Here is an 18,108-nt window from a genome sequence, read left to right as displayed (position 1 = left end):
ATCTTTAAAAGACTGAATTTGTTTACAACTTGTAAACAAAACACATGTAGACTGGATTTGTTTACAACCTGTAAACAAAACACCTCCAGCAAATGCAGATATAAATCGAATAATGATAATATACTATTGCATATTAATGTTAATATGCTATATACTTACCTTTGATTATGTATGGGATACAATGTTCTGTTAGTGCATTGTTTATTATTGTGGTTCATCTGCCCTGCATCATTTAATTTTTTTGGTCATTTTCTATACCGTTTGTCGCAATGTTTTTGATTTACACGGGGATCGAACTGGAGTGCACAGGTTAAATCGAGTGCGATGGGCAACAAGCCAAAAGCCCAAGATGTGAGCTCGTTGTACAGCGCAACTCTTAAAGGTGTCAGGGAGTGAGGTATGCGAACATACTGTCGCACAGCTGCGCCAGCTGGCATACATTACATATTTGTATATATACAACTCATCCTTGATATCAGCAACAGTGATTGAATTTGTACAACTTTTAATTGTGCAATACATTTTATATACTGTTTAAGTGCATAAAGTTGAGTGCATATTATTAGTGGGGTTACAAACCCTGCTTGGGCCTGATGAGTGTCCAGTGAACCCTCCAGGCCAGTCACCTACAAAAGGCTATTCACTGACTAACAAAACAGACTTTTAAACCTAAGGTAAGCATGAAAAACACATTTCATGCTGTGTTTCTCTTGTATAGGTCTGCAAAGCATTTACAGGACGTAGTCTATGGCTGAGTAAAGGCTGTCCGTCAGGTCCTCTTCACTCGAGTGGACTGCTTGAAGACACATGGAGCCTCGCCTGTTAGAAGTGAGAGACTTAATGAGTCATCAACAAGCATACAAAATATTTTTTTAATGGCCAATAACGGGTTTTCTTTACATTACTGCCCATTTAGCATTTTTTCCTGCTTTACAGCTGCCAATGCTCCAAACTGAGCAAATTGTGTTCAGATCTGAGTTTTCTTTCATATTAAATTATGATTCAACTTCTCATTGACTTTGAAAATAGTTTAGGTTCTTTTAACAAGCCAGGAAGTTGCACACAAACAAATAATAGAGGTACTAATAAATACATGTATGGATGGATGTGTGCTTACCCCAGATGCTGGCAGTGGAGATCCCCTGCACAGGGACAGTGTTTCTTGGGGGATTTATCCGCTGTCAGTTGGGTGGAGGCAGGAAAACAACGCTCTCGCTCAATAGGCTTAGCAGAGCAGACTGGGAAGAGCAGGGCTAAACATACAACATGCACTGTTACACTTCTAATACACAAGTATACTGCAACAACACTTCTAATATTACACAGTATGCTGCAATAACACTTGTAATATTACACAGTATGCTGCAATAACACTTCTAATATTACACTAGTATGCTGCAATAACACTTCTACTATTACACTAGTCTGCTGCAATAGCACTTCTAATATTACACTAGTATGCTGCAATAACACTTCTAATATTACACTAGTCTGCTGCAATAACACTAATAGTACACTAGTATGTTGCAATAACACTTCTAATATTGCACTACTATGCTGCAATAACACTTCTATTACTACATTAGTATGCTGCAATAACACTTCTATTAGTACATTAGTATGCTGCTATAACACTTCTATTATTACACTGGTATGCTGCAATAACACTTCTAATATTACACTAGTATGCTGCTATAACACTTCTAATATTACACTAGTATGCTGCTCTAGCACTTCTAATATGAAACTAGTATGCTGCTATAACACTTCTACTAATACACTAGTATGCTGCTATAACACCTCTAATATTACACTAGTATGCTGCAATATCACTTCTATAGAAGTGTTAATACAGCATACTAGTGTAATAGTATACTATTACACTAGTATGCTGCAATAACATTCTGATATTACACTAGTATGCTGCAATAACACTTCTGATACTACACTAGTATGCTGCAATAACACTTCTATAGAAGTGTTAATACAGCATACTAGTGTAATAGTATACTATTACACTAGTATGCTGCTATAACACTTCTGATACTACACTAGTATGCTGCAATAACACTTCTATTACACTAGTATGCTGCAATAACACTTCTGATATTACACTAGTCTGCTGCAAGAACACTTCTAATACACTAGTATGGTGCAATAACACTTCTGATATTACACTAGTATAATGCAATAACACTTCTACTATTACACTACTATGTTGCAATAACACTTCTGATATTACACTACTATGTTGCAATAACACTTCTGATATTACACTAGTCTGCTGCAATAACACTTCTACTATTACACTACTATGTTGCAATAACACTTCTGATATTACACTACTATGTTGCAATAACACTTCTGATATTACACTAGTCTGCTGCAAGAACACTTCTAATACACTAGTATGGTGCAATAACACTTCTGATATTACACTAGTATAATGCAATAACACTTCTACTATTACACTACTATGTTGCAATAACACTTCTGATATTACACTACTATGTTGCAATAACACTTCTGATATTACACTAGTCTGCTGCAATAACACTTCTGATATTACACTAGTCTGCTGCAATAACACTTCTAATACACCAGTATGCTGCAATAACACTTCTAATATTACACCAGTATGTTGCAATAACACTTCTAATATTACACTAGTATGCTGCTATAACACTTCTAATACTACACTAGTATGCTGCTATAACACTTCTAATATTACACTAGTATGCTGCAATAACACTTCTACTATTACACTAGTATGCTGCAATAACACTTCTGATATTACACTACTATGCTGCAATAACACTTCTACTATTACACGAGTATGCTGCAATAACACTTCTGATATTACACTAGTATGCTGCTATAACACTTCTAATACTACATTAGTATGCTGCTATAGCACTTCTAATATTACACTAGTGTGCTGCAATAACACTTCTACTATTACACTAGTATGCTGCTATAACACTTCTAATATTACACTAGTATGCTGCAATAACACTTCTACTATTACACTAGTATGCTGCAATAACACTTCTGATATTACACTAGTATGCTGCAATAACACTTCTACTATTACACTAGTATGCTGCAATAACACTTCTACTATTACACTAGTATGCTGCTATAACACTTCTAATATTACACTAGTATATGCTGCAATAACACTTCTACTATTACACTAGTATGCTGCAATAACACTTCTGATATTACACTAGTATGCTGCAATAACACTTCTGATATTACACTAGTATGCTGCTATAACACTTCTGATCTTACACTAGTATGCTGCTATAACACTTCTAATATTACACTAGTATGCTGCTATAGCACTTCTAATATTACACTAGTATGCTGCAATAACACTTCTACTATTACACTAGTATGCTGCTATAACACTTCTAATATTACACTAGTATGCTGCAATAACACTTCTACTATTACACTAGTATGCTGCTATAGCACTTCTACTATTACACTAGTATGCTGCAATAACACTTCTACTATTACACTAGTATGCTGCTATAACACTTCTAATATTACACTAGTATGCTGCAATAACACTTCTACTATTACACTAGTATGCTGCAATAACACTTCTGATATTACACTAGTATGCTGCAATAACACTTCTACTATTACACTAGTATGCTGCAATAACACTTCTACTATTACACTAGTATGCTGCTATAACACTTCTAATATTACACTAGTATATGCTGCAATAACACTTCTACTATTACACTAGTATGCTGCAATAACACTTCTGATATTACACTAGTATGGTGCAATAACACTTCTGATATTACACTAGTATGCTGCTATAACACTTCTGATCTTACACTAGTATGCTGCTATAACACTTCTAATATTACACTAGTATGCTGCTATAGCACTTCTAATATTACACTAGTATGCTGCAATAACACTTCTACTATTACACTAGTATGCTGCTATAACACTTCTAATATTACACTAGTATGCTGCAATAACACTTCTACTATTACACTAGTATGCTGCTATAGCACTTCTACTATTACACTAGTATGCTGCAATAACACTTCTACTACTACACTAGTATGCTGCTATAACACTTCTAATATTACACTAGTATGTTGCAATAACACTTCTACTATTACACTAGTATGCTGCAATAACACTTCTGATATTACACTAGTATGCCGCTATAGCACTTCTACTATTACACTAGTATGCTGCAATAACACTTCTGATATTACACTAGTATGCTGCAATAACACTTCTACTATTACACTAGTATGCTGCAATAAAACTTCTAACATTACACTAGTATGCTGCAATAACACTTCTAATATTACACTAGTATGTTGCAATAACAATTCTAATATTAAAGCTGCAAGCAGCGTTGTTCGGGCCCGCGTATTTGGCAGGTGCTAGTCCTAAGTGTCCCAATACTTTTGTCTACTTGTAGTCTGAAGTGTCCCAAGACTTTTGTCTAGTGTACCTACCTTGTCTGCATTGTGTGGTTGTCTGCATTGTGTGGGCACGTTGGTGCTTCCTGCTTTTGAGCAGCCATCTTACAAAAACAGCAGCGCAGCATCATCAGCGCAGCGGTTCTTTGAAGGCTCATAAAATCAAAACCGGAGCAGTTAATTAAAAAGCGCTTCTGTTGTTGTAATCACAAGGGTTCAATGTCTCTCCTGTGTTAGTTTGAAGGCGAAACGACAAACGCGCTCAGAGGAGTATATTTTTGAAGGAAGGTGACCGGTTTTTACAAAAATTTTGTTTTGAAGGGGGAATAGCAAACTTCCTGTTGATTTTTGCTGGGGGTTGTCAATTTATGAAAAGTAGGTCTAAGTGAGACCTACATTGAGGTTTTTGTTTCATGTCTCTTCGACCTTCCCAGTGGGAGTTACAGGCAGTTAAGTCCGTTTTTTAATCCGAGGAGCAGTTTTTTGTGCGTTTTATTAAAAAATTGCTGTAGAGCACAATTTTTAGATTTGGGGTTAGGTTTTTTCATTAGATCACAGTTTTAGCCAGTCCTGTTGTGTGTGTTCAGTTTGGTGAGTTTTGAAGCATGTTAAGGGGGTCATATTACAGCGCAAAGAGGCAAAAGTGACTGTTTTTAGTACTTTTTTGTCTTGAAGGGGGAATTGCCAACTTCCTGTTGATTTTAGCCCGAGGATGTACAATTATGAGAACTAGGTCTAAGTCAGACCTACATAGAGGATTTTGTTTCATGTTTTTCCGACCTTCCTAGTGGGAGTTACAGGCAGTCTAGTTTTTGTTTTTCCTAGGGGGCGCTAGAGCGCAATTTTGAGTTTTGAGGTTTGGTTTTTTGATAAAAAGTTTTGCCGTATATTACTGATGTGTGTGTAAAATTTGGTGAGTTTTGAAGCATGTTAAGGGGGTCAAAGTAGTGCGCAAAGCTGCGGAAGAATAATAATAAGAAAGAATAAAACGATCGAAAAACAATAGGTCCTTATGTCCCATTGCATAAGGACTCCCTGTGGGAGTCCTTTTGCAATGGGCCGTGCGGGCCCTAATTACACTAGTATGCTGCTATAACACTTCTAATATTACACTAGTATGCTGCAATAACACTTCTACTATTACACTAGTATGCTGCAATAACACTTCTGATATTACACTAGTATGCTGCTATAGCACTTCTATTACACTAGTATGCTGCAATAACACTTCTGATATTACACTAGTATGCTGCTATAACACTTCTAATACTACACTAGTATGCTGCTATAGCACTTCTAATATTACACTAGAATGCTGCAATAACACTTCTACTATTACACTAGTATGCTGCTGTAACACTTCTGATATTACACTAGTATGCTGCAATAACACTTCTACTATTACACTAGTATGCTGCAATAACACTTCTGATATTATACTAGTATGCTACAATAAAACTTCTAACATTACACTAGTATGCTGCAATAACACTTCTGATATTACACTAGTATGCTGCAATAACACATCTACTATTATACTAGTATGCTGCAATAAAACTTCTAACATTACACTAGTATGCTGCAATAACACTTCTGATATTACACTAGTATGCTGCAATAACACTTCTACTATTATACTAGTATGCTGCAATAAAACTTCTAACATTACACTAGTATGCTGCAATAACACTTCTGATGTTACACTAGTATGCTGCAATAACACTTCTGATATTACACTAGTATGCTGAATAGAACTCCACATCACCTGAGTGGAAGGCACAGCAGAGGTCCTGGCTGCACTGGTCTTGATGCTGGCATGTACTCCCTGCGTGTCCTTTGGTTGCATTTGGACTGCACTGACCCCAAACACACAACTGAGTGTCACAGCATTCCTCATCTTTAGCGCAGGGCTGCAGTAGCACACAGGAATATAATTATTGCTTACACTGACAGAGCAATATGGAGACGTAGTTTTTCTCAACTATTTCCTGTCATGACCTGCTTGGGAGACAGAATTTCACCAGAGCCTTCCTAAATGTGATTACCTTCTGTAGGTATGCTCCTGTGTACTTACTACTGCTACTGGGTAGACCAGGTAGCCTGTGGATTAGATTGAGCACTGCTGCCACCGAGCTGGAAGTTTATGTATTGTTCCAACTTGAATACTGCTCTTGTCTTTGTCCTGAATGTAATCTATCTCTGCACTTTTTGTGACCAGTGGTCACTACCACAAGAGGTGCTAAAGACACTGGGCCGGATGCTCATCTGGTCTTGTGGTCCTTGTCATCTGCCTGTTTGTTGTCTTGACATGTTAGCGAGTGGTGTTTGGAGTAGTTATTACATTTAATACATATTTTCTTGTCCTGTTTGCAACACAGGGCTACAAATAAAGCAATCCTTATTTTTCGTTAATTATTTTATTCAATATGATATAGCTATATGCTCACAATAACAAGACTGACCATTGATAAATTGTATATTGTCATATTGGACTAGTATTGACAGCATGCATCAATATCTCTCACAATTATTGCTAATAAGCATTTATTAAAAAATCTAAAAAAAATGAAATACTCAATCATACTTTAAAATCCTACTCTCTAAAATATATGTTTGTAACAGACACAGCCATTCTAATGGAGACAAAGTAGTACCATGAGGAAGAACATATTTTATTCTTTATTTTATGTATGAACTATTTTACCGTACCGTGTTTTATGAATAGAGGGCTTCGCACAATGCGTTGTTGCTATTTGGTAGCCATTTTGGAAGGCTTTGTTCGGTAACACACTTGTATTGTTGATCATTCATCCAGTGATACTGAAAAATGCCGACTCGACATTGACGGCTTCTTCTTCTATAATTGTGATACTCTGAAGTAGTTTAGAACAATGTTCCAACAATCGCAACTGAACTGTCTGGTTTGTCTTAAAACACTTTTTGCCTCTCATCCAAGTAGGCTTCATCAGTTCATGCTCATAGACTTTGATGGTTAGATCAGTGTTTTTCAACCAATGTGTCGCGGCACACGAGTGTGCCGTGAGATACGGTCTGGTGTGCCGTGGGAGATGATCTAATTTGACATATTTGGGTTAAAACATTTTTTTGCAAACCAGTAATTATAGTCTGCAAATGATGTGTTGTTGTTGAGTGTCTAGAGCTAGGCAGAGTAACCGTGTAACACTCTTCCATATCAGTAGGTGGCAGCCGGTAGCTAATTGCTTTGTAAATGCATGTAAAAAGGTGTCTTATGCTTAAACCAAAAAATAAACAAAAGGTGATTGCCCCTAAGAAAAGGCATTGAAGCTTAGGGAAGGCTATGCAGAACGAAAGTAAAACTGAACTGGCTACAAAGTAAACAAAAACAGAATGCTGGACGACAGCAAAGACTTACTGTGGAGCAAAGACGGCGTCCACAATGTACATCTGAACATGACATGACAATCAACAATGTCCCCACAAAGAAGGATAAAAACAACTGACATATTCTTGATTGCTATAACAAAGTAGATGCGGGAAATATAAGATATGAAACTGCTACAGGAAAATACCAACAAAAGAGAAAAAGCCACCAAAATAGGAGCGCAAGACAAGAACTAAAACACTACACACAGGAAAACACCAAAAAACTCAATAAGTCAGGGTGTGATGTGACAGGCGGTGACAGTACACCTACTTTGAGACAAGAGCTATAGTGATGCATGCTTGGTTATGCTTTAAAGTCATATCCACCAATTGCGACAATTACTTTTTACTGTCAACTGAGTTTATGATTTCTGCTGGTGGTTTGCCTCTGGATTTTTTCAACGCAAAAAAATGTGCCTTGGCTAAAAAAAGGTTGAAAAACACAGGGTTAGATCTAGTCTTGCGGCTGGTGCCAAAACCCCAAATAATTATAATAATAGAGGGTGATTCTAACTGTTTTGGGCTGATAGTGGTTGATCCACAGCGATCACTCTGCCACACAATACTTCAATGCTTGAAAGGGGAAATTACAACTGTCGTTGGCATTGACAGAAGGATTGCTCGTTCGCAACTCAACAGTTGTTTTTCTCACTACAATAGGGCGAAACCTTCCTTGCCCAGGCACACCCTCCTGTTTTTTGGAGTATAAATATTTGGGGTTTTGGCACCAGCCGCTAGACTAGATCAGACCAATCAAAATCTAAGACTAGTTTTGACCAATCAAAGTCTATGAGCATGAACTGATGAAGCCTTCTCGGATGAACGGCGAAACATCTTCGAAGACAAACCAAACAGTCCAGTTGCGATCGATTGAATGCCCCGAGAATACAATGACCTGGATGAATGACAACATCCAGAGGCAATGTTCCAACAGTTTGTCGTTAAAACTTTTTCTTCGCACTTGCCTATGACTTTTTGGTACTTGCCTGGGTACTTATCTGGCACATAGTCTGCACTGTACTCTTTCATCACTGCCAAACAAACTGGTTTGTCTTCTTTCACTTTCTTAAAGAAACTATCATACCTGGCCTGAGAAATGTTCACAGTTTTCTTCTTTGCTGGGGTTTCATCTGTTTACTTGTCAGTCGGTATCAATCTGTTTATCCAACTGTTTCTTCAGGGTCTTTACAGATGTATAATCAATCTCATGTACATACAGTATGTTACGCGTGTTGTTGAAGTAGGCAGCATCCATTGAAATGGTCTGCATTTATATAGCGCTTTATCATACCTGGAATGCTACCCAAAGCGCCTTACATTATGCATTGCATTCACACACACATTCATACACTGATGGCAGAAGCTGCCATGCGAGGCAGCTAACCATGACCCATTGGGAGCAAGCTTGAAGTCTGCGTTTCCTCTTTATCCACCGTGTTTGAAGGTTGCACAGAAAGAGTGAATATTTTTCCATAAGTTGTTTCTACAGTGCATCCGGAATGTATTCACTTTTTCTACATTTTGTTATGTTACAGCCTTATTCCAAAATGGAATAATACAAATTGCTCTCAGAATTGTACACACATTACCTCATAATGACAATGTAACATCTTTCAACAAAGTATCGAGCAAAGGCTATGAATACTTATGTACATTTTTTATTTTTAATGAATTTGCAAAATTATAAAAATAAAAACCTTTTTTACATTGTCATTAAGAGGTAATGTGTGTAGAATTTTGAGAACAAAACTAGCATCATTCCATTTTGGAATAAGGCTGTAACATAACAAATTGTGGAAATAGTGGAGCGCTGTGAATACTTTCTGGATGCACTGTATTCAGACAAGGCAAGTGCAAAAATAGCTTTCGTGGGATGTGGCCTTCTTGATTTCTGACCTCGACTGTGACGTCATTCCCAGCTCCGACGTCCAACTTCCGAGGTAAATGGAACACACCATAATTTCTGGGAGTGCATGACCCCAGCCTTGGCAACACAATGACTACGGGGTTTATACAGATAAACAGAAACATCAAGAACTCATCCACAAACAAACTGGTCAAAGCTTTCTAGATTCTTATAATTTTGAAAGTCCCTCACAGTGTAAAATGGGCTTGGTTGAAAAATGAAGTATTTCACCAAGTTCGGGTATGAAACATCCAGGAAGTTATTTTGATCTCTGCTTGTCAATCTGGTAAGAATCCTTACATCCATTTAGGGCTGTTTTCTCCTTAAAACAAGTAAGGGACTTCTTATCTAGAGCAGTGGTTCTTAACCTTGTTGGAGGTCCCGAACCCCACCAGTTTCATATGTGCATTCACCGAACCCTTCTTTAGTGATAAATACAATGTTTTTTTTTTCAATCTCATGACAAAGTTACCGGTATATGTTTTTTTTTACTGGTGCACAAAATGAACCGTGCATGAACATCACCTTGTTCAAAGAACAAAACCAACACAGTGCAGTAACTCACAACAAATTACACACCTGCAAATCAGATGGAAAATTAGAGGGAACATTGTTTGGGGGTATCCGTAGTATGCCGATAGGGAGAAGTTCCTATTTACAAGATGAGTCGGGTGTGTCTTGACCTCCGCGGCGGAGGCTCCACCGAACCCCTGAGGCCGACTCACCGAACCCCTAGGGTTCGATCGAACCCAGGTTAAGAACCACTGATCTAGAGACTCAGAGTATTTGTCCATGGCCGCCAGCAATGCATTGTTGGATATGTGAGCAAAAAGGATAAAGCCCTCTGTAGGAGTGGTTCTGAAGCTTTTTCAGGTTAGCACCACCTCAGAAAACACGTGGCTCTCCAAGTACCACCATAATGACCAACATTAAAATACAGTAGCGTAGTAGGCCTAAATATTCAATAAACATGGCAGAGTTTTTTTTTAACAAGTATATTTAACATTTGTGGCTACTGTAACATTACACACAGTTTAAACAGAAACAATGTGTTTATATATTTAATCAAGTGGTGTACCACGAGATGGAGCCCCCACAGTTTGAGAATCACTGCTGTATAGCATTTCATATGCATATCCTTTTTGTGCATGTATTACTATTTCGATGTTTTGTTGTTCTTGTAAGACTAGTGGCTACTGTGAAGCAACTAATGGGGTTACATTTTAAACAGCTACACAAATACTTGTATATATGTGACATAATACACGGAATACTGCCTGTCACTACTCAAGTCGTTCTGCACATGTGCGAGTCTTGCGTCACTTCTGTCACCTGGAATGTTTACAACATTCATACAACTAAGACTAATGATAATTTAGTGATAATTGTTATTACAATGAGTCCGGAACTGCAAAATGAATGATATGAACTTTTATATATATCTTGCTAACAGTGCTGCCAAAACGTCAAAAAATGGATAACATACTAAAATGCTTCTCAAGAGGCCTGAGCACTAAGCCACTTGGTCACCACCATCGTGTCTAGCGCCCCTAGTGGTTGGACCCGTTAGCTCACAGCCTGCACCATTTCTGTCCAGATCATCCACATTTGATATATTTATATGCATTTAAATAATGTATTCCTTATTACAGGTGGTACACCATACATGTACAGCACACCCCACAGTAAAGTACAGATGGACTGAAACACTTAAAGGGGAACTGCACTTTTTTGGGAATTTTTACCTATCGTTCACAATCTATATGAAAGACATGACAACAGATGGACTGTTTTTTATGCATTCTAGCTTGTAAATAAACCTAAATAAATGTTTGCTTACAGGGCAGCCAATGGGAGATCCTATAATTTGCCCATAAACTCCAATAAATAATAATTAAAAAACCACCAATAATACTCCATTTACATTTTGTGATTTGAATATCAACCAAGTATTAGTGATATTTTCATTATAAGCGCCAGTGCAGACAAACCATTTATAGCGGCGGCGTAATCACTACCGTGTCTCCCTATATTTACATCGAGTGGTCTGCTGCTTCCTCGCTTCCTTGCTCCCTGGATGTTTATTTTAGATCATAAATCATGCCTCTTACCTGGACAGAAAATGTCTGAGGAGGTATTCCGACAGGTTGGTACACTTTGACGGCCGTATAGACCTGAAACTGGCGAGGACGATACGAAAAGACACTTGGTCCCCCCTGCCTGCCACTCCTTATCTTTGTGAGGATTATGAGACATTCTTCACCTAAATGGGAATATATGAACACCCTAGCAGTCGACATGACAGCAGACATTGTACAGTAAGTGATGTTTTATTATGTTTGTTAGCTCTCATTAAGTCTGCAGAGAATAATAATCAGTGTTGAAGAAAAAAAAAGCAAATGTTGTGATGCGTTATTGAAATTAATGTGCCGCATGTGCTTAAAATGATTAAAATATGTAATTAGAAATGTGCCCCTTACTACATTACATATATACTTACACCATGTATAAAAAAAAAACTCAATTGGATGTTTTTTAAGGGGTTTTTAGGCAGAATTGGAACCAAACTTTTGATCGCATTTATTTAATATTTAGAATGTTAAAAATAATAATAACCTCCATTGTCATGTTTCTTATAATGATTGTGAACGATTGGCAAAATTCCAAAAAAAGTGTAATTTCCCTTTAAATTGAAATGAAGTACGTTACAAGTACAGTGAGACTCTCATTCATGATATATGTCACTGCTTTGCCCAAAATATAATATTGTATACTGCTTTTATTCTGTTCACTCACCACGTCAGTGTCCTTGCAAGCTTGACACTTGGAGTTGTGTTTCTCCAAAAGACAGTACCTCCCCTTCCCACAATCCTCAGTGATGACACAGCCCTAAAACAGCAACATTTACCTATAAATTCAACAGTCAAGGCTGGGCCTTATAGTCTTGCTTGTCGTAGAGTACATACTGTACATAACAAATTGCTTAACAGTGCACATTAATGTACATGTAAAACATGGCACAGTCACTATAGCATTTAACAGCTTAATATCATACATGAATGTGATACAAAGCAAGGCGTGTTTGACAAAATATTTTAAAATAGAATAAACTATACACCCCATACAATTTGTGAACAGATGTAATTTACTGTATACAGTATGCACCTGTGTATCATTTGAATGGCTTACTATTGTGTATGGGCCAGTTTTATATACTATATATATAATTTTACACAATATACAGTATAGACGAGAGCATACGCACCGATCTACATTTCTGCCAGTAGGTGCTCGGTGTATGTGTATTAAAAAAAAAAGAAAAGATGTTCAGCGAAGTTATTATCCCATATGATTTGTGGCTTTATTATTTTGTAAAACGGACCAACACTCGCCACAAAATTAACGACAACAAGATTGATTTTTGAAAAATTATTTTAAAGATTGAAAGTTGCCATCAATCCCACGTGGGTGCTCGGCATTGTCCGTGGGTGCTCAGGCCCCGAAGCTCCCACGGGATCGGTGCCTATGGACGAGAGTCCCTGCTGCGTGTCTGCATCAGTTTGGAGGTCCGGAAAATAGTTTTTAGTCTTACAACTGTGATACCAGACGCAGGAAAATAAATCATGTTTAACAATTATACATTTTGCTTGTAAAATGACAGTGGTCTACAGTGTAACTGCAATAAATCATTTTGAGAAGTGTTTTGACCTAGATTGACCACCGCTCTTTATGAAGACCTGTTTACGGAAAACTATTTTTACAGATAAAGCAAACATTTTCCTTTAGTATCTCGTTTTCAATACATTTGTAATAATAATAATAGTATTAATAATTGATTTGATTTATATAGCGCTTTTCTAGACACTCAAAGCGCTTCAAAGAGAAGTGAGAACCCATCATTCATTCACTCCACATTCACACGTTGCTGGTGGTAAGCTAAATTTTTAGCCACAGCTGGGGTAGACTGACGGAATCTTGGCTGCCAATTAGCGTCTACCGCCCCTCCGACCACCACCAAATACTCATTCACCAATGTGTGTGGCGCTGGGAGCAGGTGGGTGAAGTGTCTTTCCCAAGGACACAAAGGCTGTGGCTGTGGTGGAAGCTGGAATTGAAACCTGGAACCCTCAAGTTGCTGGTAGGGCTGCTCTACCATCTGAGCCACGCCGTCCCATATAAGTCTTTATATTATTTCAACTGCAGTGTGTGAGTGACAGGAAAGAAAGCTCCAATCTGCATGAGGAGAATTCGTTTGGCGCCATCTATTGTATTGCTTGTAAGAATCTCCAGATTGGCCTGTCTTTTTCAGACGTTTTCTACATTCTGATTAGTATTAGTTAGTACAGTGTTTTTCAACCTTTCTGTGCCGCGGCACACTAGTGTACAGTGAGATATTGTCTGGTGTGCCGTAGGAGATGATGTCATTTCATCTAATTGGGTTAAAAATATTTTTTGCAAACCAGGTTTTTTTAATCCGCAAATGTGCCATTGTTGAGTGTCGGTGCTGTCTAGATCTCGGCAGAGTAATCCTGTAATACTCTTCCATATCAGTAGGTGGCAGCAGGTAGCTAATTGCTTTGTGGCTGTCGGGAACATGGTTTGTCGTGATCACAATATGCAGACGACAGCGGGAGGCAGCGTACAGGTAAAGAGGTGTCTAATGCTTAAACCAAAAATACACAAAAGGCAAGTGCCGCTAAGAAAAGGCATTGAAGTTTAGGGAAGGCTATGCAAAACGAAGCTAAAACTGAAATGGCTGCAAAGTAAACAAAAAACAGAATGCTGTGTACGACAGCAAAGACTTAAAGCGTGTGGAGCAGCAGACAGCGTCCACAAAGTACATCCGTACATGACATGACAATCAACAACAAAATAGGAAACACTACACACAGGAAAACACCAAAAAACTCTAAATAAGTCACAACGTGATGTGACAGGTCGTGACAGTACGCCTACTTTTGAGACGAGCTATAGTGATGCATGGTTGGTTATGGTTTGCATTTGTATCCAACAATTGCGAGAACGACTTTTTACTGTCAATATTGGCTGCTGAGTTTCATTTTTTTATGTTTTCCGCTAGTAGTTTGCCCCTCGGGATTTTTCCAATGAAAAAAATGTGCCTTGGCTCAAAAAAGGTTGAAAAACACTGAGTTAGTACACCACTGCAAACGACAACCACAGTTATAGATGCAATGTTTTATCGTAGTTGGCATATTTAGTTTGTGCAGGTGTACCTAATGTTTTGGCCATTGAGTGCATTGAACATGAAGTACTCACAGTGTCAATGTGGTTGTCCGGCTCAGTGTCCGGGACAGTTGTTGTAGCAATGCTTTTCTCCTGTATGAAAGTAGGACATCCTCGGGTCAAAGTCACCTTCTTGCATCAAAACCCATCATACTTGCCAACCTTGAGACCTCCGATTTCGGGAGGTATATATATATATATATATATATATATATATATATATATATATATATATATATATATATATATATCTACATCCTGAAAATATGCAAACAAAACTGTGTTTAGATAATTGATACTTCAAATTTGCATAAATAAATCTTAAGGAATATAACATAACTTGGCTTCTGAGAGCTTCAAAATGTAATGAATAAAATGCTAAAATTGTTGATAAACAAGCAATTATTTTAATAATTAAATATGGTCATTTTAAATGAATTATTATGATCATTTAAAATTAATTATTTCAAATATGTTTATTTTAATGTATAATTCTATGGCTGGATGTAATAAGGAGTCAGAAAAAATACAAACAAAAATACCATTAATTTTGATGTTTTTAGCAAAATATAGTAAAAATGTATTTAGGTTTTTTGTTTTTTTAATTAATAAATATATTTATTTTTAGGTAAGATAAACATAATAATACAATTTATCTCTAGTCTGGATGATTTGGTTCTTGTCACCCTGTTGTCCTCCCGTCTCTTCCCCAAGGATGGCTCCATGAGCTGGGCAAACGCCTGGAGATGCCCTACGTCAACAACACGGTCGGCGGCCTGTCGGTGCGCAGCTCGTACATCGCCGCCCTCTACTTCACCCTCAGCAGCAGCCTGACCAGCGTCGGCTTTGGCAACTTGTGCGCCAACACGGACGCCGAGAACATCTTCTCCATCTGCACCATGCTCATCAGCGGTATGCCGGACGCTTGGAATAACGTGATTGGGCAGGCACGCTGTTTATATCGTGGGAAAGCGGACGTGAAAAAAGGCTGTCCTTACTCAGGTCCGCATGGAGCTGGAGGGGGCGTGGCCTCCAGCTCCGGCTGAAAATCGGGAGATTTTCGGGAGAATATTTGTCCCGGGAAGTTTTCGGGAGAGGCGCTGAATTTCGGGAGTCTCCCGGAAAATTCGGGAGGGTTGGCAAGTATGCCCTATGTGTACAGCTCTGGTAATGGGTACATTCGCACCCACCTGCACAAATGTACTTCAAAATGTAACAATCAAAATAAATATGACTTTTTTTTTGTTTACTAGAGCATGCATATATAATATGCATTAGTTTGACCATTTAAAATCAACGATAATAAAAAAGAGATGCTTGGAAATAGCATAAAAATGCCCCAAAAACTTGGAAAAACGCGATTCATAGCGTTAATTTTTGGTGTAACCATCATGAGTGTTCTGTATTTCTTTTATATTTTGATAAATCATCATATTTAGGTATTACTAAATTTAAATAGGTATTGATCAATCTTTAAGCTGTGTGTATTTGATTTCAGTTTGCTTTCGACATTTTATTTAGAATTGTAGTTGAAACTTTTACAACCTTGTGTTGCGCTCATGATGGCGTAACCAAACTAGATTTCATTTAATGATCTTATTTTTAATATTTATTCCCTTTTTTACATTTAGTATATTCAAATATTAATTTATAAACATTGAATGCATTTCAAATATCAATAAAATGCAATTGCCTTTATCTTATAGGGTAATGTTTAGTTACACCAAGTCATGAGCGTAACACTAAGCTTCATCACTTTGACTTGTAATATCTCTAATTCTGGTGTTTTATGCCTTTTTATTTTTGGAACATGTACTATACATATAATACAATAAAGTCCCATATAAAATTATGTTTCTAGCAATACTTTAATTTTGCCTTTGAAAGTAACACTCCAATGTCAATTAGTAGAGCTGTGTACATAAACCCATCCAAAACACCACACCTCAACTACTTTATAACACTCATTAACAATAAAACAACATTTGCTGTATCATGTTTCCTACTTGCTGCTCAGTTTCTAGCTGCTCATCATGGTCCAGTTGCTCCCTTTGCACCAATATGTGGTCCTCTGGAATAGAATTGTCAAAGATGTGGCTAATTCCTGAGTCCACTGTATCAGGGAGGATGCCATTGCAAGTGGTTAGGAGGGTTAAAAGTAGCAGCACGGGGACTTGCATGGTGGTTGCAGTCAGCATCTTCATCTTCATCGTCACCATGATCAGGCAGCTGCTGCACAACAGTAAGGAAGGCGGGGCTCTGCATCGAATGACGTCAAAGTGGCGCATTGAGATACATTCCTGCTGAACGTAAACAAAAACAAAACATACTTAAAAAAAATAATAATAATATTGAATGCATCTTCATAACACTGCATTTTTTAAAATATAAATAAAAAATAAAAAATAAAAAATAAAAATAACACAAAAAATAATCAAGAAAACACAACAATTCTGGAATTTGAGCGAGCTGTTATGTTTTTTTTTGTAGTGTTTATTTAAAGAAAATGGCACTTCTTGCTCCACATTTAAAAGGGAAAACGGATATTATGAATAAGTAATTATGTTACCTTAAATTAAATACCATACATATTAGAGAATACAGATAAAATAATATACTGCTGATATTATATAACGTTGAAAACAGCAGATGTAAAAAACATCTGGGTTTTCTCAAGGGTTTCCTTTACCAGACACTTTATTAGGTACAACTGTACAATTAGATGAAATGCAATATCTTAAAAGTATACAATATTTGTTATGCTCTGCTACCAAAACATTTTTGTATTTGATCCCATTTAATTGTACATTTAATTTTTTTTAATCATAAATCTTTTTATTTGTGTGAATGACCAACTTGCCTAAAAAGGTATTTTTTTAATTACCTTGCTTTACATATTTTTTTTTTTTTTTTTTTTTTACATCTGTATAAATCATAAAGCTAAATGTATTCGTATTGTAAATGTGACGATTATAGATTAGCTCTACACGCTTTTAACTCACTTTTAAAAAAATCACACTGACGATTGTTGTTGTTTTAGAAACGTTTCATAGCTGTAGTATCACAATCTGGCCACAAGATGATGCA

General features: G+C 37.2%; 1 protein-coding gene across 1 annotated transcript; it reads right to left on the bottom strand.

The window, feature by feature from the left end:
• Nucleotides 1-67: 67 nt before the first annotated feature.
• dkk3a (dickkopf WNT signaling pathway inhibitor 3a) lies at nucleotides 68-17,270 on the bottom strand. The gene is made up of 6 exons (XM_061964018.1): nucleotides 17,028-17,270; nucleotides 15,055-15,114; nucleotides 12,574-12,666; nucleotides 6,232-6,376; nucleotides 1,118-1,253; nucleotides 68-819 (listed from the first exon to the last, which is right to left on the bottom strand). Exons 1-6 carry the CDS (start codon nucleotides 17,238-17,240, stop codon nucleotides 732-734), a joined length of 735 nt encoding a protein of 244 aa, XP_061820002.1. The 5' UTR covers nucleotides 17,241-17,270; the 3' UTR covers nucleotides 68-731.
• Between the last annotated feature and the right edge of the window lie 838 nt (nucleotides 17,271-18,108).

The sequence above is a fragment of the Nerophis lumbriciformis genome, linkage group LG06, assembly GCF_033978685.3.
Source record: "Nerophis lumbriciformis linkage group LG06, RoL_Nlum_v2.1, whole genome shotgun sequence".
NCBI lineage: Eukaryota > Metazoa > Chordata > Actinopteri > Syngnathiformes > Syngnathidae > Nerophis > Nerophis lumbriciformis.
This window is presented reverse-complemented; position numbering and strand designations above follow the sequence as displayed.

Coding starts and splice junctions, on each gene's coding strand:
- dkk3a (XM_061964018.1), bottom strand. CDS start 17,240: ATGGTGACGATGAAGATGAAGATGCTGACTGCAACCACCATGCAAGTC. Junction 6,377..12,573: donor CTTGCAAGGACACTGACGTG/GTGAGTGAACAG, acceptor GTGCTACTGCAG/CCCTGCGCTAAAGATGAGGA. Junction 1,254..6,231: donor CTGCTGTGCCTTCCACTCAG/GTGATGTGGAGT, acceptor TTGTATGTTTAG/CCCTGCTCTTCCCAGTCTGC.